This window comes from Candoia aspera, chromosome 2, assembly GCF_035149785.1.
Source record: "Candoia aspera isolate rCanAsp1 chromosome 2, rCanAsp1.hap2, whole genome shotgun sequence".
NCBI classification, from domain to species: Eukaryota; Metazoa; Chordata; class Lepidosauria; order Squamata; family Boidae; genus Candoia; species Candoia aspera.
Genome location: NC_086154.1, coordinates 76,998,153 through 77,024,438, shown reverse-complemented (window position 1 = coordinate 77,024,438; position 26,286 = coordinate 76,998,153). Strand labels below are relative to the sequence as shown.

General features: G+C 43.1%; 1 protein-coding gene across 1 annotated transcript in view; it reads right to left on the bottom strand.

Annotated features, from left to right (window-relative positions):
* Positions 1-26,286, bottom strand: part of TRPC7 (transient receptor potential cation channel subfamily C member 7) — a 140,050-nt gene that overhangs the window by 16,432 nt on the left and 97,332 nt on the right. The window contains exons 7-8 of the mRNA XM_063292884.1: positions 7,564-7,759; positions 6,450-6,671 (exon numbers count right to left, since the gene is read on the bottom strand). Coding sequence (XP_063148954.1) covers positions 6,450-6,671; positions 7,564-7,759 — 418 coding nt within the window. The remainder of the gene's footprint in view (positions 1-6,449; positions 6,672-7,563; positions 7,760-26,286) is intronic.

The window sequence follows — 26,286 nt, the reverse complement described above, 5'->3', positions numbered from 1 at the left end:
GGGATCTGCTGTGTTGAATATATATGATAGGTGGTTTGTTGTTTATTCGTTTAGTTGCTTCTGACTCTTTGTGACTTCATGGACCAGCCCACGCTAGAGCTTCCTGTCAGTCGTCAACGCCCCCAGCTCCCCCAGGGATGAGTCCGTCACCTCTAGAATATCATCCATCCATCTTGCCCTTAGTCGGCCCCTCTTCCTTTTGCCTTCCACTCTCCCTAGCATCAGCATCTTGTCCAGGGTGTCCCGTCTTCTCATTATGTGGCCAAAGTATTTCAGTTTTGCCTTTAATATCATTCCCTCCAGTGAGCAGTCTGGCTTTATTTCCTGGAGGATGGACTGGTTTGATCTTCTTGCAGTCCAAGGCACTCTCAGAATTTTCCTCCAACACCACAGTTCAAAAGCATCGATCTTCCTTCTCTCAGCCTTCCTTATGGTCCAGCTCTTGCAGCCATATGTTACTATGGGGAACACCATTGTTTTAACTATGCGGGCCTTTGTTGTCAGTGTGATGTCTCTGCTCTTAACTATTTTATCGAGATTTGTCATTGCTCTTCTCCCAAGGATTAAACGTCTTCTGATTTCCTGACTGCAGTCAGCATCTGCAGTAATCTTCGCATCTAGAAATACAAAGTCTTTCACTGCTTCTACATTTTCTCCCTCTATTTGCCAGTTATCGATCAAGCTGGTTGCCATAATCTTGGTTTCTTTGAGGTTTAGCTGCAAGCCAGCTTTTGCACTTTCTTCTTTCACCTTCATGATAAAGCTCCTCAGTTCCTCTTCGCTTTCAGCCATCAAAGTGGTATCATCTGCATATCTGAGATTGTTAATGTTTCCTCCAGCGATTTTAACTCCAGCCTTGGATTCCTCAAGCCCAGCATGTTGCATGATGTGTTCTGCGTACAAGTTGAATAGGTAGGGTGAGAGTATACAGCCCTGCTGTACTCCTTTCCAAATCTTAAACCAGTCCGTTGTTCCGTGGTCTGTTCTTGCTGTTGCTACTTGGTCGTTATACAGATTCTTCAGGAGGCATACAAGATGACTTGGTATCCCCATACCACTAAGAACTTGCCACAATTTGTTATGGTCCACCCAGTCAAAGGCTTTAGAATAGTCAATCAAAAAGAAATAGATGTTTTTCTGAAGCTCCCTGGCTTTTTCCATTATCCAGTGGATATTGGCAATTTGGTCCCTAGTTCCCCTGCCTTTTCTAAACCCAGCTTGTACATCTGGCAATTCTCACTCCATGAATTTCTGAAGTCTACCTTGCAGGATCTTGAACATTACCTTACTGGCATGTGAAATGAGTGCCGCTGTTCAATAGTTTGAACATTCTTTAGTGTTTCCCTTTTTTGGTATGGGGATATAAGTTGATTTTTTCCATTCTGATGGCCATTCTTGTGTTTCCCAAATTTGCTGGCATATAGCATGCATTACCTTGACAGCATCATCTTGCAAGATTTTGAACAGTTCAGCTGGGATGCCGTCATCTCCTGCTGCCTTGTTATTAGCAATGCTTCTTAAGGCCCATTCAACCTCACTCTTCAGGATGTCTGGCTGTAGCTCACTGACCACACCGTCAAAGCTATCCCCGATATTGTTATCCGTGCTATACAGGTCTTCTGTATATTCTTGCCACCTTTTCTTGATCTCTTCTTCTTCTGTTAGGTCCTTGCCATCTTTGTGTTTGATCATACCCATTTTTGCCTGGAATTTACCTCCTATGTTTCTAATTTTCTTGTTCTTGTTTAAACTTGTTCTTGTGCCTTTAATAGAACCTTTATGTTTCAAAATCAGTGCGTGAAACTTTCCCTGTTTGGAGATATACATTATCTTTGCTAAGATCTCCTGGCTGAGCCAGTACTGAACAAATGCAAGGTCCTATTCAGAAGCAAAGAATTCAAACATGACAGACTGAGTTGCTGATAAGGGAAATGACTGTGTCACTGTGTGTGATCTAATGCAGCTCTCTATATTGTATCTATTATTTTGCTTTTAAGAACTTGGCTATTCAATGGGAAATGGGAAGCTCATGGGCACAATGAGGCCAATAGTGTTATTTTTTCTTTTAAAGAAAAATAGGTATATTAGATAACTTTACTGATGTACTTTTTGAGACGGAGTTACTGTATCTAGGCTTTATTTCTTTGCTCTTCAATAACTGCCAAGCTTTGTTTTTAAAACCACTGAAGGCAGTTCACCATGTTCCGTAAATTAAAAATTAACTTTAGATATTATTTGCTCTTTTTTATCTATTTATCAAATTTGTCACCACCCATCTCCTCCCACCAGAGGGACTCTGGGCGGTTTACAACAAAGTAATCAATAAAACAATAAACATACAATAAATTACAAGATATAAAAATACAGTATATAAGTAGACAATAAATATAGATAAAATAGAGGTAAAATCTAGCAGTATTTTCAGACTAAGGAACAAGTTGATCTCTGATTTCATTCTGAAATCAAGAACATGCCTGGACAATTTCCTCTGGAAATAGCAATACAGCTATTATTGTAAGTATATATCATAATGTTTTTATGGATTCTCCTTCTATTAAAAATAAATGGTTGTCCATAATAAACAGACTGGAGGACCTGCTTCCTGTACATTATCTTACAAATCTATTTACATTTTTCTGTCCTCCCTTATTTTTTTTTCATAAATAATGGGATGAGATGGAAATAGAAAAGAGAAAATGTCATTGTGACTGTATGCCTTTGTATCTTATATGTATGCATGTATGCATGTGTGTGTGTGTGTGTGTATGTGTATGTATGTATGTGTGTGTGTGTGTGTATGTATGTGTGTGTATGTATGTATGTATGTGTGTTTGTATATATATATATGTGTGTGTGTGTGTGTGTGTGTGTGTGTGTTTTGGGATAAGCTTTTCTGTTTCTTAACCACTTTGGAAATATTCACATTCCTATTATCTATACCACTATTTCTCCTGAATGATGCAAATTCTTTTTAGAACTAAATAATACAGATCTGATCATGTCCTCTCACCAGTATATCCCACTGATGACCCACTGATGCTTTTGGCCTTAAGAAATACACACTGAAAACAAATTATTTCTTACAACACAACCATGCTCCCCCCAAAACCTATTGAGTACCCCTTTGGATATAGCTTCTTCCCACACCACAACTGCCCCATTCCTTTGCTGTTAACCAATTTCATGAGGTCTAGGCTTCTATAATCATTCCAGAAATGAGCTGTGTTGTACTTGTTTTCACAGAAACACAAAGGGCATAGTGAAAAATCAGTAGACTTCATTGAAGGAAAATACTGAATACACACAGACAAATATACATACATACAGAGAAAGAGGGAGAGAGAGAGAGAGCATCTGAGAGAAGTCCTTGGGTTTGATCAACAATTCTGAACTTTTAACAGTCTATTCAGGTGCTTTTACACCTTTGGAATTCTGGGCAGGGTAAAATCAGAAGCAAGTCTTGTGCAGCATACTTAATTCAGCTCCCAATAAATAGACAGACTCAGTAAACAATGTATGTCATTTGCTTATGTTGAATTAATAGCAAAGGGCAGTGGAAAGGCATGAGTTGATATACACTTCCATTTTCTATAGTTATTAGTTGAGCTGCTCCATTTAACTGTCTGCTTTTGAGCACAGATTTCCAGTCCTGCAAACTTCGTTCACCATTTATTTCAACTAAAAATTTATTTTAAAAATCACCAGATTAGATTTAAGCACAAAGACAGGTTATATTTACTGTATAAAATAAGTAAGGTGGCACAGAGGTGACATTCACTTATATTTCTTTAACCTAAAAAAAAAAAAAAAGCCAACACACATACAGCCTTGGGCTTTCAATAAAATCAATGTATCTATCAGCAGCACTTTCTAGATTGTGAAGTGGCTGCACAACATTACATCACCTAGGAAGTTTAGGAAGTACCCGGGGAGAGTCCTTCAAAGAGCATGGCATGGCTGCTAATTTGCCAAGCTTTTTAAAGGTTGAAAAAAGTTAAATGGGGTTGCTTGGACATGTTCCATATTTTAGTAGGTATATGAAGCCAACCTCTGTCCCATTCATCCAGAGAAGGGTGAAGAGTAGCCACATTTCATCCCACCATAAAATCTGTCAGTGAAATACCTACCTCTACTTTCAACAAGATCCATAGACTTTTTTTTTAAAAAAAATCTCTAGTTCTCAGTCCATTTAGAATACACCTTTCCCTCACTTCCACTTTTAAACTGGGACTGGAAGCTATAGCAGCTTCCTCTAGCCTTCTTTGATTTAGTAACCTATCTTTCTTGCAATTGTGGTTTTGTTGTTGCCTGAAGCAGAATAAATTCAAACAAATGTTTATAACATATTAAACACAGCTGTCTCCTCACAGGTTTTAATTTGCTGGTTTTAGTAAAACTGTTTCCATAAGAAGCTGCAGGCAATTTATCATAATCGAAGAATGCAAAAATGGAATGCTGTATGGGACAAACTCTAGGTTTGTACCCATGTTCTCAGACGAATAGAATATACCCACCAGGGCTGTGCAGTTCTTCAAGGAGACCCTTTTCTCTGGTGAATTCTCACATGAAGCACCGCCTGGAATCTGCTTTGCAAAACAACCCAGCCCTCTCACTCCTATGAGTGAGTATAATAAACCACGTATTCGTATATCAAAGCCGGTATATTGTCAAAAGCATATAATGCCAATCAGAGCTTTATGGGTGACTTTATGCCATGTAATTGTGCAAATGGATGTCTCTGCTGGCCTGCAGTTCTTGTAACTGAAGATTCTGGGTGGCAGACAACAGGGATAAACATGAAACAACATAAAACAATCACCCAGTCCAAATACAACCTAACAGATGTGTGCCTCAAACAATCAGTGATGATTAAAAGCACAGTGAAATAAACTTGTTTTAGTAGCTTTCCAAAATGCCAGGAGGGAGGGTGCTGCAGAGACCTCAAGCAGAAAGGAGTTCCACAAATATGTATGAAAGCTGCTACGTGAAAGATCCACTCAAAGCAGGCAAAAAAAAAAAAAAAAGGAAGAAAGGGTTGCTCAGGAAGATTTCCGCTTACCCGGCTTGTGGGGAACAGGAACTTCTCATACAAAAATGTGGGTCCCCTATAAACTGGAAGAGGCAATGGCACTCTGGAGGAAAAGTACCAGGACGTGTGAGAAAAGTGCCAAGATGGGACTAGTCAAACTTTGCTGGACTGATCAAGCCTTGTTGGAAGGCATAAAGATGTACCACATTCAACAAGGCAGCACACAAAGTGAGTGTCCTGCCTCATTGCTTCAAGAACTCAAACCTAACCCAGCTGCCTAGACTTTGAGCCAAATAGGTGTGCATGGGTTTGTGAATGTGTGAATGAGCAGAGCTTTATGTTCAGAAACTGAACAATAAATGTTGTGAAACCTGTAGTTGTTGATATGCATCTGACCCTCTGGTTGAAAATAGCACTGGAGGTGTTTCAAGTACATAAACACTAATTCAGTCAGGGGTGCTACACTGTAAATCCTTCACTGAAAAAGAGATTGGACCAACTGACCTCCAAGATCCCTTCTGTTTCTGATTCGTTGTCTGCTTGATAAAGCATTCCTAGGTAACAAATATATTGAAATAATGTGCAAGTTGTCATATACCTGCTTCCCCTGCATTTCAGAAGAACAGAGACAAAACACTATGCGTTATTGCACATTGGCTGTACAATATCTGTTCGGTGATAGTGACTATATGCTATTTACTCTCTTGGATTGTTGCATACTTGCCATAAAGTTCTGGTCCTGCTGATTTAAAGAACATTCTGAAAAGAGGTAGTTTCAATGACTTTCATATAGCTGTATGTCCTTGAGAACTAGTTTTTGTCAAGCCAATTTGATGTAGAACAACAATCCATAGCCCATGGACAACAGGAAGTTCTCAACATCCTTTTGTGGTATCCAGGCCACTTATGGAATGGAAAGGGACAAAAGGTTTGGTGTTTTTGGAGGAGCTAGATGATGGTTTAAGGATAAAATGAAAATCTTAAGACTTGCATCCATTTCAGCTCTTAAACTTTCAGTCTGAACCCATAAAATTGAGCTGATTTTTCTACTTGGTGTGGGGAGGTTTAGGGAGAAAATGGTAACCCTTAAACATATTCAGTCATCTCCTGACAAAGGCCAAAAATTTTGGCTTTGCCAACTTCAGTGCAGTCATGTTACCAGTCACATTTCCTGCAGCTTCTGAGGCAAAATATGATTTTTGAAAGTGGAGTTCTTAACTGTAAGAAAATTTCCCATTCCTGGGTGGAGATCAGAGTAATGAACCAGGATCAGATGCAATCAAGCAAACATCTCCCTATGGCCAGCGAGTTCATTAGAGAGACACCAATCATCAGCCTGAACTGCCACAGACAGTTGAAACTGTGTGCCTCCAACAGACCTTTCTGAGAAATAAATCTACAATAATGATGACTGACTTACTCGTAGCTTGGAATTCAACATTCCCATCTCAAGATCATTTTCACAGTTTTTGGCCTTAGATTTGCAGAGTTTTATGAGGCACATTTTTATTCTCATTATGAGATAATAAAAGGACTTAGGGCTTGGCACTAGATTAAAAGGAGCAGGTAGAGTCCTTCCCTCATCAAAATAGGAAAGCCAGAGTTTAGCGCGAGCAAATTTCCACTCCACGTCTGCATCTTCCTGCAAAAGGAACAGAAGAACTGATTTAATTTAAAAGTCATGATTAGTTGTTTGAGGTGTGAATCTCATTGTCACTGATACAGACTTCAACAGATGTGTTTGGTTTTTCAAGCTATTAAAATGTTTTGCCCTCAAGTCATTCTCCATAAGATCATTGATTCTAATTTCCCTTTGAGATAAGCCACATGGAAAATCCTAATACTTTCCTATGTCATGACCTCATCCCCTATAGAAGCTTTTATTCCTTTGCAGTTGGCCTGCTTAACTGGAGATTATGGGAAAATTAGGTCTGAATTCTCAAAATGCCCTTTATCATTGCAATTATAATTTAAGTGTAACTTTAACTGCAGTGGCTCTAACAGTGTGCAAACAGATTAATTTATCTGTTAAAACATTACTGAAGGAGCCAAGGAAGATGCAATATACTGAATAAGGATATGCAAAAATGATTCCTATATTAATTTAAATGGCATTTTTCTTCTATCTCCCTATTTTCAAGTGACTTTTCCACTACGTGTCCTTGAAATGTCTCAGGATTGAAGCCAAGGCATCCTTAAGTTCCTAGGCTTTTGATATAAAAAGACCATGAACCATCCAGAAGAGCTCCATTGCCTGATGGACTTGGAAAACAATCAGAAATTAAGTCTCTGCAAGAGATTCCTGACTGGCTTTCTCTTTCTGAATTAAGTTCTGAATTAATTTCAGGATGTTAATCATAATTTACTTAATAAGTAACCAGGCCTTAAACAGCTGCATCTTCAAATCCAAAGGTTAGTTGACATTGCTCCCAAGCTTTTCAGAACTGGAAAAAAGACTCAAGGAGTCTATTCCTTAGTTAATGCTCCTTTTTTATACAATATATTGGTATATTAACGTGATAGGTCAGTCTTACCTCAATTTCCTGATAAGAATTGTTGATCATGGCTATTAACATGTTGAGGAGGACAACCACCATGGTGACATTATAAACTCCATACAGCACATATCCAATATTCTCAATAAATTTGTGATCATATTTCAGCACCACTGATATTACCTCAGACAAGCCAAATATGGACCAGAATAAAGTTTTAAAACTTTCTTCTACCCTAAAGACAAAATAAAATCTTAATTAGCTACTTGGGCTGAGCCAGGAATACGCCACCATGCAGACACTGTTTTGAGTTGGGGAGGCCTTATAAACTGGCATTAAAAATGTTTGATCTTGAGAATTAGCGAAAAAAAAAGAAGAAGACACCTCTGCATTTGACATTGTCAGCACATTGTGCGAAGCTGTTTTGTGGGTTTTGTGAACTCAGCTAAAGTGGTTTATAATCTATAGCTTCTGCTTTAGTCTTACGTAGGAATCCAGTCACCATGCCTTATTTCAGCATTCAGAAACCATTATTTAGTTTAACATGTGAACCCAGGAGGGCTGCCACCTTTCACTGAAAGGACTGCTGAACTGAAGTGAAAAAAAGATATATGCCATTCTGAAATGCACTGTGAAATAATATCATACCTACAGTGAGCTTGTCTTTGCCCTATTTTATGACGGACCACATCGCTCACCAATCTAAAGTGCTGATTATCACCTTTTATGGCACAGCACTGGGATATATCAGGCAACTTCTTCCCCGTACTGAATCTAATGTATCTTTTATCTAATAAAAGAATACTACTCCCCCATGAAAAGTACACAGGGGGACAGACTAAGGGCCAGACCATCTCTGTGGTAATCTTCACTTTTTGGAACACTATCTTTCCAGAAGTAGGTGCAGCCTCTTCCCTGTTAGCTTTCTGTAAACACTAAAAGCCGCTTCCCATGAGCCTTAGCCTCAGTTGAATCAGTGAAGGGGGTGGTTTTTAGTGTTAGAAACAAACAAACATACAGACAAACAAATAAATAAGGTTTACATGCTACTCCATTTCTGAAGATTCTGAGCAGCTTACAAATAACATAAAATTAAGATATAAACAATCAGTAACATAGACAACAAGGCCTTGGTATGTCACCATTCAGGCAACACAAACTTCAAATGTCTCTCTTTAAAATTTAGTGTGGGGGGAAGGGTCTAAAATATGGGGATAGGCTGCCCCAGACATGGAGAGGCATAACTCAGAAGGCCCAACCATGGGGTCTCCGTAGAAGGCATTCCCTCACATTTGGGGCTCCCAGCCAGCCCTCTCTACTAGATAGAACCAAACAGGCAGATTCAGCTTGGAAAAGGCAGTCTCAGAGACATCCAGGATAAAAGGTGGACTGTCCTTTAGTACGTGTACATATCTTACTTTATGACTTATATTATACTTGAGAACATGTACTGAGCAGCCCAGTTTGAATACGCGACTTAAATCCTTTTTAAGAGAAACCTTCTTTATCAGTATGGGAGTTATAGAAAAATGAAAGAAAAAGTAACCCAGAGAAGCTATTTATTCTACTGATAAGATAACAAGAACTAATTATTTATCATGGGCAAGGTATTCTACAAATTCACATTATCTATGATAATTTTGGATTTTTTTTTTTGAACCAGCACCTCCAGCATTTGACATATCTAGCTTCTTTTTTTTGCGGGGGAGGTCTTCCCTGATTTCTTTTTTCCATTTTTTTTTCTTTGAAAAGCACCTGAAAAGCTATAGCCAAGTACCTAGTAGTGACTGCAAATGAAGTGGTCTCAGATTAGCCACTGGATGCCATCACTTTGCAGTGGCCAGAGGGAAATCATTTTGGCCAGCAGTGACAGAAAGAGATGATGGGCCAGCAATGTGCAGATGCAGAACTGCTACTTGGTTAACTGTACCCTACGTAGGCATGGAACCAATAATGCCCACAGCTGGCATGGGCATGACTCAACTATAACCTCTCTCTCTCTCTCTCTTTGGTAATAAGCATATCCCACATTCCCCTCACTAGATTTCAACAGATGAAATTTAATTTGAACTATGGATTGCTTCAGATGCATTGGACTCCAACATATTTTTCTTACTTGGCCCATACCTGTCATTCAATCAGTTAGTACACAGGTTTATTTCATTTTTCAGATACCAAGTATGCTGTTTTTCATATTGTCTCATGTAGGGAAATGTTAAATATCTCATAGCACTGACTGCTAGTGAATTTTGAATATCCATTATTTACATGATGAAGCGCTGAGAGCTGCTTTTAGCTGTGGCACTGGATTTTCTTTTCTTTTTCTTCTTTACACCATAAAAGAGCTTAAATAAAAGAACTAGCTCACTTTTTTCTATTAAATATTGCATTTGACTTTGATCCCAACAGCATTATATTATCTTACTTTGTTTTAATTTGGAAGGGTTCCATTTTATTATATTCTTTCTAGCAATTTTAACAGTTGCTAGAAAGTAGTCAAATTGGCTACTTTTCCTGCAATGTCATTATTAATCTCTGGAATTCTGTCATGCTCTTCTTGAAAATCTGATTGCTATGTATATAACATGTGAAAAGCATGTTTCAAAGGCTGAGCTATAAATTAGGAAGCCTGTGTCCAAAACTCAGAGTGAAACTTAGTAGGTCAGCTCCCCTCAACTTGGTATCCTAGAGAAGTATTGCAATCTACAGTAATTCCCAGTATTCCCATCTTGGATTACACATTATTTTATCCTAAGAGCAAATGTGTACAACCTGATATCCTGAGGCTGCACGAAGCCCAGAGAGGCTGCACGAAGCCCAAAAATTGCCCCTGAAATGCAGTTTTTAATATGACAGACAGAATTATTAAATATACTGTATGACTGAAGAGTAATCATGGAAGCTATATTTACTTTATAGTAAACTAAATGGAAATGACTAGTCCATTTAGTATGATATTCAAGCAATTAGCTCTGTCCATTGTGTAGAGTCTCTAACCATGCATTGAAGTAAACACCTTTCTCAGTGTGGAGGTGTCAAAATGAAGTGAGGCCACATAGCAACATGCTAAAAACATGAAATTTGTGCAACGTGAATATGATAAGATCCTCGTTAGTGCATACTTGGAAATCAGATATCAGGGACAATATTCTTCCTACCCACTTTTCTCAGTCACATCTGTTTTTCTATGTGGACAACAATTTGGAGCAATATCAAAATGTCTGCCACCTCCTTGGCCAAGCTCAAATCAATCCCTTCCCTGAGAAGTGGCACTTGAGTCTGGCTGTTCCTTGATAGTTACTTCTACTGGTTCATCACCCAACCTCAGTCTTGTCCATATGATTTTGTTCCTTCTAGCTCTGTTCAGGCATGATATTTCTAGAGGATATAAAAATGTAGGAGGGAACTGCCCTTAATATTCCAAGGAGTGCTGACTCTGCCATTCCAGCCTATTCCTTGGTGGAATATGGATGTTTCAGAATGCAGGATGGGCCTGATTGTATGACCAAACATACCTTTGGTGTTAAAATAAACTTGTTTTAATTTAGCCCAACCTCCTCTATGACATGTTCCATTTTTACTTGGTTTAAGCCAATATTCAAGCTTCTTCCCAACTCTCTTCTGAAAAGGAACACTGCCCAACTTATCAGATATAGTGTATATTTTGGCAAAAATAATGATGTGTAACAAAAAAAAATTCTTGCAATTAAAGCGATTTCTCTTTTTAAGCAAGAAATTAATGCAATTGATCCTACCGACTGCAAGGAATTCAGTAAAATATTAACTGTGCTTTCCAAGAGCTGCTTTGTGAATTTAATAAAATTGAACTCACCCCAAAGACAAACAGCATTATAACTACCTAATTTTGCTGTGAAAAATAGGTTCTCTCTTTTAAATTTGTAAACTTATTAACATATGAGCTAATTAAGATGTAATGTTCACAGTTCCTGTCGGCTAAAACCAGAGTTCTAAAAAGTGTCAAATTAAACAGAGATAAAAGGCAATCGAGGAGAAAAGGAATGATTCTTAGGTATCATTACTGAGACTTTATGTCTTAAAGGACTGGGCTGATTAGGGATTAGTCATCTCCTCCTTTCGGGGAGATGGGCGGTGGCTAAATTTGATTAATAAATAAATAAATATTGTATAGAATGAAAGACCTATATAACAAGCCTTTGACTTGAAAGACATGATTGTAAAATAACCCTTTCCTAACCTGAGGCCCCCTTGATGTGTTTGGATTGCAACCAAGGTCTTGCTGGTTGGGAATTTTGAAAAACCTACCTTAAAACCTCCAAAGGATGCCATACTAGGAAAGGTTAGAGATTTGGTAGATGAAAGCTCTGGGGCTTCAAGCTGTGGGACTGTGGAACCTGATTCTGCAAGTCTACCCTTCTCCAATATAGTCCTCTCCAGGGGTATTACCAAGACATGTTTCTGGGATTAGAAATGTGAGTCTGGAGGGTTATCATTCTCACATTGAAGACAGGGTTTATTTACAGCCCTTGAATTCTTCTGCTGAAACACAAGAAGAGAATGAAAGGGAATTTGGAAAAAGGTGTCATCTAGCTTGGGATGGGGAACAATCTTCATGACTTTGGGTGGAAAATAGCTCAGCTCATGTTTTTTATCTCAGTTCAACCAAAGGTACCTGCTGGTCTCTAAGGCCCTCTTTTCTCATCCAGTACCAAATGCCAAATGCCCACAAGGCTCCAATGTATCCAGAAAGTGGAAATAGTGCAAAGGACCAGCAACTCAATTACTACTTGCAAAGCCTCCCATTCAGGATCAAGACTTCAGTAGCAGTTACTGCGTTAGCCCACCTGGTACTTCATTCCCAGATACATTTGAATATGCAGAGGGTTCCTGTTCCTTCGGTTGTCACTGTGATTGAATAGTCAATAGTAGTCGAGTGTCCAGAGGGGTAGCTATATGAGCTAACCCACCAATTTATTTATTATGTGCTGAAGTGACCTGTGGTCCATGAAAGCATATGCATTTAACATGTAGTACTAATATTCAAGTCATCGTCCGTTTTACAACTTTAATGACCAGTTACTGTCTTTCATCTTCAGCCTCTATTGTAAAACATAGTCCACCCCACAAGGAGACACCTGCAAGGGCATCTTCTTTCAGATGGGCAAACTGCTTCTACTCTTTGACTTGCTTCATAATTTAAACAGTACTGTTTAGGGAGCATTTGGATGAGTTCCAGCATTTCAAAGACATTGGTTAATTATCATCCTTACATCAACCCTATGTGGTAAGTCATTGATGTGCCCTATTGCAGATGAAGAAATAAAGACTGAGAAGAGACAGCTTGCTTTGGGCTCCTAACAAGTTTCTGGCAAAAACAAAATTCAGACTAGGAATTTCCCAACTCATCAGTCACTCAACCCTATGCTGTATTAGTCTTCTTTATTTACTCCTCAGGCAGCTTGGAATGAACTAGTCCAGGAAAGATCAGTCTTGCCATTTCCAAAATATAGTCTGACAAGCTTGTATGTATATATGCATGAAGGTGAAGGTGGAAGTAAAAGTGGAAGTGGCAGCAAGGAAAGCTAGTCCATCAGATTGTGGCAGGGCAATATTTAGGTCTCATTGTGGATGTCAGTCATGATGAGGAACCAAAGTTTCACATTAGAAACAACGTTTCAAAATAAAAACAGAAGAAAACTGTCTATCACAAAGATATTGACAGAGGGACTTAATGAATATTAAGCTTGGTGTTGGTTTGTACCAAGCATGCTTTGATTTCTGCTAAAATAAATAAATAAATAAATAAATTCTGAGCACAGTGGGAAGTTTGGTAAATTTCCAACCCCTCCCATTTGAGCCCATTAAAGTTGAAGTCAATCTGGGTTATGTTACATCAACTGAATAGTTTTTAAATTGATATTTTATTCATTGGATAATCAATTTACTACTTCCCTCTGGGGTCCCATACATTTATTTGAGGCTTGGGATATCTTATGAGAAACCCATAATAACTGTGGTTCAAGAAATAAATTTGGCCATTGGAATAGACCAGATTCCCATGAAAAATTGCCAAAACTGTTTATACTTGTGATGAAGGTTGGAAGTCATTTCTTTATATATTTCTTTTCTTTTTCTTTACCATATTTCCTTCCTTCCTTCCTTCCTTCCTTCCTTCCTTCCTTCCTTCCTTCCTTCCTTCCTTCCTTCCTTTTAATTTTTACTACTGCAATTATAATCTTTAACAAAATTATTTTTAAAAAAAAGGGGTAGACCAGATTCTATACTCATCCTAGAATGGACTTCCTTATGCTTACAAGAAATGCTTAGATGAAAATTATTTTGTCTTTTTTTTCCCCCACTTGTCTTTCTCCAAACCTCACATGGAAAAGTTATCACCAAATGTTTTTGGTGGCTCATCAATATACGGAAGAAACACATACACAAATGCACAGACTATATGATTAATATAACTGATGATGAGAAGCTGTACTACCGTATTCCAAACAATGGATTAATCCACTGAGAACTATTTTATATATTTTTCATTTCAACTGCACATCTTTTCATGTTCAAATGGTGAGCAAGAAATATACTACACTTGATCTTAGCCAAAATGAGGAAGTTAAATATATTTTTATTAAGGAGTGAAAGGAGGAACAGGATGAACAAGTGACAAGAATAGAGGAAGAAAAAGTTTAATTTGGTCATTTAAAACTCTTCCAGAAGTAGGGCAAAATGAAATCTGTTACAGAGCAGAGGCACTAAAATGTACATTAATAATAGCCATCTCTGTAACAGAATCACTTAAAAGAAATCGCATCACTTAACAATGAGCATACCAGAGTGATATCAAAGATGACAATTAACAATATATTGAAATAGTGTGAGGAGAAATCTCAGAGTGCCAGCAAATAAAAAAAAGGAAATACAATAGCTTCATATCAGAGTCCCGGAGTGAAGTTAAAATGAGCCATTCTGCCATGGCTCAGAGAATGGAAAAGAAGGTGAGAACAACCCAGAACTATACAGAGGAGGAACATTTTCTAGTGCTTATTGATTTATCAACACAGTTAAGTGACACTTTAAAAAGTCTTCAAATTAATGGATCTGATTTGTCTGGCAGTTCAAAGGCTTGGGAAAAAATACAAGAAACAGCAATGCAGAGTGATACAACAGAAGACCTCGAGGGAAATTTTCTCAGGTAATTTGGCTTGACAATCATCAAATGCAGGACACACCAACAGAAAGCTGTAGTAACAAAAAGGATTCAGAGGCCTCAGCAGAAATACGAAAGAGGACAGAGCCAGGGGACAAGCCTGATGTGGGAGTTACAGTAAGACTCCAATGGAATCATATAAACAAGAAGGTACAGAAGAGATCCTTCCCTTAGACTGTAACAAGGAGCCTTACCAGTTGTCCATTACTTGTGGCAATGGTTCCTCTTGGATGGAGCAAATCCCTATAAATCCACCAATCTCCAAAGAGGCAGAAGAAACCCCATCCCAAGCAAAATGGTTCAATCACTTCTCTGCCATGATTTCCTGGAACATAGCAGGATGCAATTTATGGCATAGGGACCCCAGCTTTAGAAACAATGTAACAAAATCTGGTGTTGTATTCCTGCAGGAGACCTGGTGCAGGAGGAGATAAACTGAGATGGATGTTATTCAGTCTCCATACTATCATCTGTGAATGTAGGTAAGGGAGTAGTGAGGACTTAGGGGTACTTATTTCCACTAAGCTTTTTGCCACATGGGTTAAGCTGTACCACCACCACCCAGAAAGCGATGCACTTCCAGTATTAATTAAATTTAACTGGTGCAGTTCATTCATAGCTAAGGTATATCTCCCCTCTCTCCTTAGTACTAAGCTTCAAATTAGCTGCCTATGTGGCACCTATAATTCCATCAATGATCCCCCTACCCCAAGGAAGTATGTTGCCAAGGCATTCAGTAGCTCAGACCTACTGAATGTGGCTGCAAGAGAGGGCTATCCAGGGGAATATACACATTGGGCAGATATGAATATGAGTACTTTAGATTATGTAGCTAGTTCCTGCAGCCTGTTCTGATTCATTTACAGATTTAAGCTAGACTAGACAACCCGTGACTCATTGGGTCATCCTTCTAGAGATATTTCCTTACCTAAACAAAGAAACAGAATGACCACAGATGGATAAAAAAGCAGTGGGAGTGTGAGCGACTTCCTTCCTTCCCCATTGACTTTGCTTGTGGGAAGCTGGCAGGGAGGGTTGAAATCACTCCTCCTTCTCGGCTAACCCACAGAACTGCCTGCCATTTTGCTGGGAGGAGGGGGAACAAAGGGAGCCACGGACCACAAGGAAACCTGCAACCTTCTCCCTATCCCAGCATGTCCCCATGGGCCCCCTCTCTCCAGGGAGGAAGAGGGCTCTCCTGTTGACCACTGGTGCCCCCCAGTCAGTCCTACCTTGCCAGCAGGCATTCAAGTCACTCCCTCATCTTTCCCTCGCCACCCACCACCGTTAAGAGATTTCAAATTTCAGCCTTGGTTCCAAAGCAGCCAATCGCTGCTTGCCTGTTGGGTCTTGCCACTAGCCGATTGGGCACAGGGGCCAGAGGGAGATGGGAAAGGGAATGGGGATATGCCCCTCCCACCTTGGATTGGCAAGGGAATGTACTTTTTACTCAGAAAGACATAAATCCTTTTCAAGAATTGACATGATATGGATTTCAAATAATTTAGTTAATAAAAGTTGTAAGGTTAATATTTTACCAAAAACTTTATCCAATCACAATCCAGTAAGTTTGAAAATAAAGAGATCTTGTATGGCTTTTTGATGGAGATTGAATGAATCTATTTTACAAAGAGAAAACATTTTGGTTGATTGGAAGAGGAGTTTAAAATATTTTTTGACATCAATTTGGACAAAGGGACTGACCTAAAAATTGTTTGGGACACCAGTAAGGCAGTTATTAGAGGTTACTTTATTTACCATATCTGTATTATTAAAAAAAAGTCTCAAAAATGCAAACTATCTTAGATCAAATTAAAGTAAAAGAAATTGAGTTACAGAAAAACCCAGTGGATACTGGTATTTTACACCAACTTAAATTATCTAGATTTTATTACACTTTTATTCTTATTGTATTTATTGTATTCATAATTGTCTTTAATTTTAACTTTGTTTTTATTGTAAACCACCCAGAGTCCCTCCTTTGGTGGGGAGATGGGCAGTGATAAAATTTGATTGATAGATAAATAAATAAATAAACAAACAAACAAACAAATAAATGACACCAACAATAATCTATGTTGACTGTGAGGGAAATTGAGACAAAATTGAATTATGTTAAACAGAGACATTTTGAGTTTGCCAATAAACCTGGAAGGTGGTTGGCCTATAAATTAAGGAAGAAAAGAGGAAAGAAAATGATACTAAAAATTCAAGAAGGAAATATTGAATTAATGGATAATGAAGGAATTAAGAAATCATTTTACAAGTTTTTTTTCCAGTTTGTATAAAAGGGAAAAGATATATGAGTTTTTGGAGAAACAAAAATTACCAAAACTCTCACAATCACAGAAATTATTCATGAACAATCCTATAACTATGTCATGAGTGCCGTTGAGCTGAAGTCATCAGCGCAATGGCACACATGACAATAACAAGGAAACAGGGGAAGGGGCTCAAGATAAGTAGCCATCAACTTACAAAGACTGAAGGACAAGAGACAATGGCTAAACGGATCGCGAGGCACACCCAAGCTGTTAGCGCTAACGCAACGGAGATCGCCCAGCTGACAGCAATCACCGGAGGAATAGGGAAACCGATGATGGGCGATCCCAGAACGCCAGCGGGGCCTCGCAACCCCTCACCTACCGGCAGGACAGCGTGTTGGACAAAGGGGGGGTGATGTAACCGCGAGTGAGGGGGCGCTGACCGGCGCGGGGTATTTAAACCCCGCACCGGCGCGCTCCTGTCACTCTCAGCTTTTTTCCTATACTGTATCTACACTGCGAATAAACCAGAGCCTGTTTCACAGAACCAGCGTCTGTGTATTACTCGGAGGTAGGCAGCGCACGACATAAAGCTGAGAGTCATAAACTCAGCCTCGCCGAGCCCCACCGGACGACAACGAGCCGCGGGAGGAGTAGACGGCGAGAAGACCAGGAAGATGAGGCCGGCACGACGTGGACAAGGGGGGCGAGCCGCACGGCAAGAAGCAGAGGAGGACCGATCGAGGCCAGAGGCACCGCGGACTCCCGGAGCCATGGACGCCCACCCGACCCAACCCGAGCCTCAGCTCCAACCCCAAGGGGAGATGGCGATGGAGGCAACCCGGCCACGGGAGGGAGCAACATACCTCCCGAGACCAGCGGAGAACCCCGCGCCCCACATCGTACCCCAGCAATGGGCGTGGAGCGGCAGCCCAACGGCGGTAAGCACGGGGGAGGACGATGAAGCAACCCAGCAGACGGCGAAGGAAGCGGACCAACGGCCGAGAGAGACTGAACCCCACCGGCAACCCACCCCCGCCGACACACCGACGGAACTGGCCCCAGCGGCGGCGCGGATCGCGGACGAGGACGCAGAAGCTAGACTCGCAGCCATGGAGACCCAACTGAAGGAACTCCGGACCATGCTTCAGTCGCTCATGCCCCCCGCGCTGCCCAACGACGTCCCCGCACAGGTCCACACCCCGAGCAAAGCGCCGAACCCCCATGGGCCAAATGAAGGTCAACAGACGGCCCAGGCGGATGACACCACAGGCTGGGAAGCGAGAGGAAGGGGCGCACAAAACGCCCGGGCGCCAAAGGACTTCCCCATCTTCTTTGATGGGAACCCCGCGAAACTGTCGTTCTTTATCACGAACGCCAGGGAGTTCATGGGGAGGCACGGACACTCCTACGACTCCGAAGCAGACAAGATCGCTGCCGTGGCGATCAAACTACAAGACCGGGCGGCGGACTGGTACGTCCAACTGTACGAGTCCAGCTCCCCCGCCCTCGCCAACTTCCCCGCCTTCATCAATGAGATGAAAAGCTACTTCGAGGACCCACTAGCCAAAGTGAGGGCGAAAAGCGCACTCCAAAGACTTAAACAGGGCACACGCACTGTCCCAGACTACGCCCTCAAGTTCAAAGCCCTCGCGGGGAAGGTCAACGACTGGTCCGAGACCACCCTGCTGGAAATGTTCAAAAGGGGGCTCAACCGCGACGTACTTCAATGGGCCCTCTACCGCGACGACCCAGAAACTCTACATGGGTGGATCCACCTCGCGGGGAAAGCAGAACACGTGCACCGCACCTTCTTCATGACAACTACGGAAGACACGAACAACACCTACAAAAAGGTACCCGCATCACACGTGGGGATGGCCGGCCCCACATACCCAAAGAAGAAATTTAATCGGGGGCCCTGCGGGAGGTGTGGAAAACTAGGGCACAAGATGGCAGATTGCTTCGCCAACCGACCGCCGACCAGTGTGCCTAAACCCACCCCGAAAACTAGCCCCAAACCACCTAACCCGCCGCCGCCCCCTCACCGCCGAATGACCGGAGCCACAGCGACACCAGAGGAAGGCTGGGACGCCTACTGGGGGGAAGAGGACGACGTAGACCCAGACCAGCCGGCGGGAAATGCTCCCCGCCTGCCCTGAAACGCGTTGCGAGGCAGGCGGTGGGACAGCAACGCGGACCACCTCGACGGAACGGCGAAAGCTCCGTAATAATGGCGGCAATCAAACTCTCTGCCGGCAACGGAGCCACCACGGCCGCGGCACTAGTGGACTCGGGGTGCTCAAAAAACCTCATCCACCCCAACTTAGTCGCCAAACTCGACCTCCGCTGCTTCCCCCTCCCCACGCCGTTGGCATTCCACCAGCTGGACAGCTCAACAGCGGGAGGGAAACCAGCCACGATGCAAACCGAGCCGGTCACCCTGCAAATGGGCACTCACACCGAACGCACATCGTTCGTCGTCACCCACATCGGACGACCCATTGCAGTCCTGGGAATGCCATGGCTCGTGACAAACAACCCGCGCATCGACTGGGAGACCCACACCTTCACATTTGGCGACGGCGAGTATCGGGCACCAGTTCCGGCGGGCAGAACCAACCCCACTGTGGGACGAGCAGAGGCGACTACAGAGGACAACGCCGCTACCACAGCAGACCTACCGGAACAATACGCCGACTTCTCCGAGGTCTTCGGAGAGGCGGAAGCTGACCAACTACCCCCCCACCGCAAGACGGACTGTCGGATCGACCTGCTGCCCGACGTCCCCTTACCTAGACTGAAGATCTACTCGATGACCCCGAAGGAGATGGCAACCCTCCGGGAGTTCATCGATAAAAACCTAGAGAGGGGATTCATAGAGCCAGCATGCTCACCGGTCGGAGCCCCCGTCTTATTCCGGGAGAAGAAAGACGGCACCCTACGGCTCTGCACCGACTACCGGGGCCTAAACGCGGCTTCCCTGTCCAACAAATACCCCTTACCCCTGGTGAAAGACATGCTCGCCCACCTGTCCACGGGCAAAGTCTTCTCCAAACTGGACCTTCGCGAGGCGTACTACCGCATCCGAATCAGGGAGGGGGACGAATGGAAGACTGCGTTCAACTGCCCCCTAGGCGCCTTCCAGTACAAAGTGCTGCCGTTCGGACTCGCGGGGGCCCCCGGGGTGTTTATGCAGCTCATCAATGAGGTCCTGCATGAACACCTGTTCAAAGGGGTCCTTGTCTACATAGACAACGTCCTTATCTACACTAAAACGCACAAGGAACATGTGACCCTAGTCAGGCAAGTCCTCGACAAACTCAGAAGGGCGCAGCTCTATGCCAAACCCACGAAGTGTGAATTCCATAAAGCGCGCCTAGACTACCTGGGGTACCGAATCTCCGGAGACGGCATAGAAATGGACCCCGCAAAAGTCGAGGCGGTGCTGAACTGGGAACGCCCCCGCAACAGACGCCAACTCCAGAGCTTCCTCGGCTTCGCGAATTTTTACAGGTCATTCGCCCGGGGGTTCGCAGAGATAGCCCTCCCCCTAACGGACCTCCTCAAAACCAAAGGGGTGGGGGACACCCGACGCACCAAGAACCCGGGCACAGTATTGAATTGGACTCCCGCGTGCCAGACCGCATTCAACAAGCTGAAAGCGCTGTTCACCACGGAGCCAATCCTCGCGCACCCGGACCCAGAACGGCCGTTCGTGGTCCAAGCCGACGCCTCAGACTTCTCCCTGGGGGCCATCCTACTCCAAAAGGACCCCACGGGACTCCTGAAACCATGCGCCTACCTGTCGAGGAAATTTTCCGAGACAGAAAGGCGATGGCACGTCTGGGAGAAAGAAGCCTTCGCGGTAAAATCGGTGCTAGAAACATGGCGACACCTACTCAAGGGAGCCACCCAACCATTCGAGGTCTGGACCGACCACCGGAACCTCGAGGCCCTCCGAACGCCCAGACGCCTCAGCCCAAAACAGGTCCGATGGGCCCAATTCTTCAGCCGCTTCAACTTCCAGCTGAAGTTCATGCCGGGTAAAAAGAACTTCCTGGCCGACGCCCTTTCCCGACTGCCCCAAGATGAAGAGCCCGCCCCAGACACCATTGGGACGGTCCTATCCGCCTCGCAACTGGGGACGGCCGTGACCACCCGAAGCGGCGCTCGGAGGCAGCTCGACTCTACGGCACAACCGACGGCGGGACAACCTGTGACCAGACGACGCCAACCGCAACTACCAGGGGGGATACGCACGGACCTCGCCGCCGCCCTCAAAACCGACCCCTGGTTCCTGGCAAACCCCGACAAGGTAACGATGGCACAGGACCTGGCATGGGGGGAAGGCAGAATCTATGTCCCGGACTCGCAACGCCAAGCGATCTTGCATAGATCACACGACGCCAAGCAAGCGGGACACTTTGGGTTCCTTAAGACCCTACACCTAACAAGGCGTCAATTCTGGTGGCCCGCACTAAGACGAGACGTGAAAGCATACGTAGCGTCCTGCCCAACGTGCGCTAGGGCCAAACGGGCACCAGGCAAACCCGCGGGGCTTTTACAACAGGTGGCAGAACCCTCCCGCCCATGGGAGGAAATCTCCATGGATTTTATAGTGGACCTCCCACCCAGCCAGAAGAAAACGGCCATTTGGGTGGTGAAGGATTATTTCTCGAAACAGGCCCACTTCATCCCCTGCACGTCGGTCCCGTCCGCACAACAACTAGCCAAACTCTTCCTCATCCACGTGTACAGGTTACACGGATGTCCCGCACATGTGGTGACTGACAGGGGCACACAGTTCACTTCTAAATTCTGGCGGGCCTTCCTAAAGCTGACGGGGACCCAACAGGCCCTATCCACTGCCTGGCACCCCCAGACGGACGGAGCCACAGAGGTCCTCAATGCCACCCTAGAGCAATTCATACGCTCATATACCAACTATCATCAAGACGACTGGGCCGAACTGCTCCCGTTCGCCGAAGTCGCATACAACAACGCCGTCCACACGAGCACGGGGAAAACTCCGTTCGAGGTAGTCTCGGGGCGCGACTTCATCCCCATACCGGAGCTACCACAACCCCCGGAACCCCAGGTGGACGCTAGCGACTGGGGACGGAAGATTGCGGAATCGTGGCCAATAATCACGGCAGCGCTGAAGGATGCACAGGCGGCCTACAAAGAGCAGGCCGACAAGCACCGGCGCCAACAACCGACGTTCCAGGCGGGGGATATGGTCTACCTATCCACCAAATTCCTAAAGTCACCCCAACCCTCGAAAAAACTGGGGCCTAAGTACATCGGGCCGTTCCGAGTCACGCAGATAGTGAACCCAGTGGCAATACGCTTGGACCTGCCACACAACCTACGGAGACTCCACCCGGTGTTCCACACCATCCTCCTGAAACCGGCAACCACCTCTCGATGGCACCCAAGCACGCCACTGCCCTCACCGGTGATGATCGACGGGCAACATCACTTTGACGTAAGGGACATACTCGACTCTCGCAGGCAACGGGGAACTTTACACTATTTGGTCAGGTGGAAACACTTCCCCCACCCAGAATGGGTGGTGGCGCACAACGTTAACGCACCTGACCTGACCCGGGCTTTTCACCGGGCATACCCCGACAAGCCAAAACCAAGACTAGCAAACCGTCACCTGCATAACCCCTCCCCCGCGGGCCCCCCCGCCTACCGTGCCCCAAGGGAAAGGGCCCCCCCAAGCCCGCGACTTGGGTGGACCTCCCCCCCCGGGACTCCCCCCCCCGCCCCGGGCCCACGAAGCAGTAACAAGCGGTCGCCAGCACCCTCCCCCCGCCCCGGGCCCACGGGGGAGTGGCAAGCAAGTCAACAGTGCATCCTGGGGGCAACGCCCAGGGGCACACATAACAAAGGCAACGCACTTAGAATAAAAAAGAAGGGCCCTACCTGGAGCTGATAAGCACCCGACCAGCCACGCCTCTCTCCTCGTCGAACTGAGCCAAACAAACAGGGTGTGGCCGGAGCATGCGCACGCCCAGGGTGTGACCTGGGCATGCGCACTAAGAACACACCCTAGAGAGGCACGTGGTAGAGGGCGGAACAAAGGGAGGGGCGAAAAATACTCCGGCGGGAAATTAAAAAAAAAAAAAAAAAAAAAACCATTTTGACAGCTCTCCTGGTAAAAAACCAGAAAACCGGGGGGGGGGGGAATTTGGACAGGGGGAAGTATGTCATGAGTGCCGTTGAGCTGAAGTCATCAGCGCAATGGCACACATGACAATAACAAGGAAACAGGGGAAGGGGCTCAAGATAAGTAGCCATCAACTTACAAAGACTGAAGGACAAGAGACAATGGCTAAACGGATCGTGAGGCACACCCAAGCTGTTAGCGCTAACGCAACGGAGATCGCCCAGCTGACAGCAATCACCGGAGGAATAGGGAAACCGATGATGGGCGATCCCGGAACGCCAGCGGGGCCTCGCAACCCCTCACCTACCGGCAGGACAGCGTGTTGGACAAAGGGGGGTGATGTAACCGCGAGTGAGGGGGCGCTGACCGGCGCGGGGTATTTAAACCCCGCACCGGCGCGCTCCTGTCACTCTCAGCTTTTTTCCTATACTGTATCTACACTGCGAATAAACCAGAGCCTGTTTCACAGAACCAGCGTCTGTGTATTACTCGGAGGTAGGCAGCGCATGACAAACTACTTTTGAAATAATGGAAGCTATAAAAAGAACCAAACTGGGGAAAGCATCAGGTCCAGATGCTTTGCCAGTGTTGTATTATAGGTGCTTTGAGGATCAGCTTCTTCAGCCCTTTCAAAGATTGATGAATTCTACTTTGCAGGGTTCTGTAATGCCTGACTCTTGGAAAGAAGCCAATGTTGCACTTTTACCGAAAGAAAGGCAGGACATTATTCTAAGAATTATAGACCAATTTCTTTGTTGAACAATGATTATAAAATATTTGCTTTAATATTGGCTGAAAGAATGAAGAAAATTTTACAGGACTTTATTCACCAAGGTCAATGTGGGTTTCTACCCTAAAGGCAATTAAGAGACAATGTGAGAATAGTTTTGGACATTATAGAATATCTACAACACCACAATGAACAGCAAGCAGCTCTTATCTTTTTAGATGCAGAGAAGGTCTTTGACAATTTGAACTGGACTTTTATGTTCAAAGTTTTGGAAAATATGGACTTTGGAGATAATTTTATTCAAGGAATTAAATCAATTTATGTGCCTCAAAAAGTGTGTATTATTGTAAATGGCAATTTAACTGAGCGTTGTCATATACAGAAAGGAACAAGGCAAGGGTGTCCTTTGTCACCTTTACTCTTTATCCTAGTTTTGGAAGTCCTGAATAGAGACATTAGCCAAGACGATCAAATAAAGGGTTTGAAAATAAAGAAGGAGGTCTTCAAATTGAGGGCCTTTGCTGATGATTTAATTTTAATATTACAAGACCTTCTGAATGTTGTTGAACATTTGATGAAGAAATTAAAGGAATTTGGTCATTAGCTGGACTTAAAGTAAATAAACAAAAAATAAAGATGTTGATCAATAATATGACTACACACAATCAAGAAATGTTATGGGTAAGACTGGTTTTATAATTGAAAAAAGGATCAGATACTTGGGGTAACATTATCAAACACAAATTGGATGTTGTTTCAGAATAACTATGTTAAATTGTGGAGTGTTGTTAAGAAAGACTTGTTAAGGTGGGAAAAATTACAACTGTCAATATGGGTTGGATATCTGTGATTAAGATGAATGTTTTGCCAAGAATGTTGTTCCAGACAGTACCAGTTTTCACAACAGACCTACCATTTAAACAATGGCAGACAGATATCTCTAAGTTCATTTGGCAAAGGAAGAGTCCAAGAATCAAGTATAAATTGTTACAAGATGCCAAAGAATGAGGATGTCTAGGTTTGCCTGATTTGAAATTGTATTTTTTTTGCCTGCTGTTTGCTATGGATGAAGGATTGGGTGACTTTGAAGGACACAAAATTGTTGGAATTAGAACGACATGATCTCTGATTTGGGTGGCATGCCTACTTGTGGTATGATAAAGTTAATAAAGATTTTAAATAACATTTTATTAGGTGTGCCGTACTGAGAGTTTGGAATAAATATAAACCAATATTGTCTACTAATGTACCTATGTGGTTGTCACCTCAAGAAGCTTTTTTTAGAAGAGAGATGTCAAGCAAACCAAGCTGGTCGAGATATGAAGATTTGCTGAATTTTGAAGAAGGGATAGCAAAACTTAAAAAAAGGGAACAGCTAGAATTGGAGGGTTATACTTGTCACTGGTTTAATTATGCACAATTGTCAGAATGGTTCAATCTGGATAAGAAAGTTCATAATTTTGTTCATGAAAAAAAAATTGAAATGGAATTTGTACAAATGATGAACATCTTATTAAGAAAATGTATAAAATGTTGTGGCAATTGAATTTAGAAGATGGGTATGTTAAAGATTGTATGATTAAATGGGCAAAGAATTTTGGGTATAATATTATGCTTGAACAATGGGAGAATATGTGGAACAAAGGTATGAAATTTACTCTGAATTATAATTTGAAAGAGAATTTTTATAATATGATGGACTGTTGATATTAAACTCCTGATAAATTGTCCAAAATGTATACTGGGTATCAAATGTTTGTTGGAAATGTTCACAGGGTGAAGGAACTTTCTATCATTTATGGTGGACTTGTGGAAAAGCTAAGAAATTCTGGAATCAAATATGTATTATTATTCAAAAGATTCTGTGTGCACTTACAATTGAAACTGGAGCTGTTTCTCTTGGGTTTGATGGACCAACAGCTTGAGAAGCAACATGGAACTCTGTTCTTATATATGATAACAGCAGCAAGACTCTTACACCCTCAAAGATGGAAGGATGGACAAATTCCCTCAATGGAGGACTGGATGATTAAGTTAATGGAACTGGCGCAAAGGGCTAAACTGACAGCATTGATAAGAGAAAATACTGTAACTGGATTTGTTTCTATTTGGAAGCTGCTTTTGGACTATTTGCTTGTAACAGAAAAAAATGAAGTTCTGATTTTAGGTTTTGATGATTAAATGGTTTGATTTTAGAGAAATAATGTTACTAAATGTTTAATTAATAGCAAGAGATTAACTTCTATGTGCTTTCATATCTGTGTTGGAGAAGGTTGGAAGTCACCTGTCTTCTATGTTTTCCTGTCTATTCTTGCACTGTTTTAGTTTCTCTTGTTTCTTTTTTAGACTTGTATTCTATCTGTTCTATATTCTGTATTTTGTGTTTTAATCA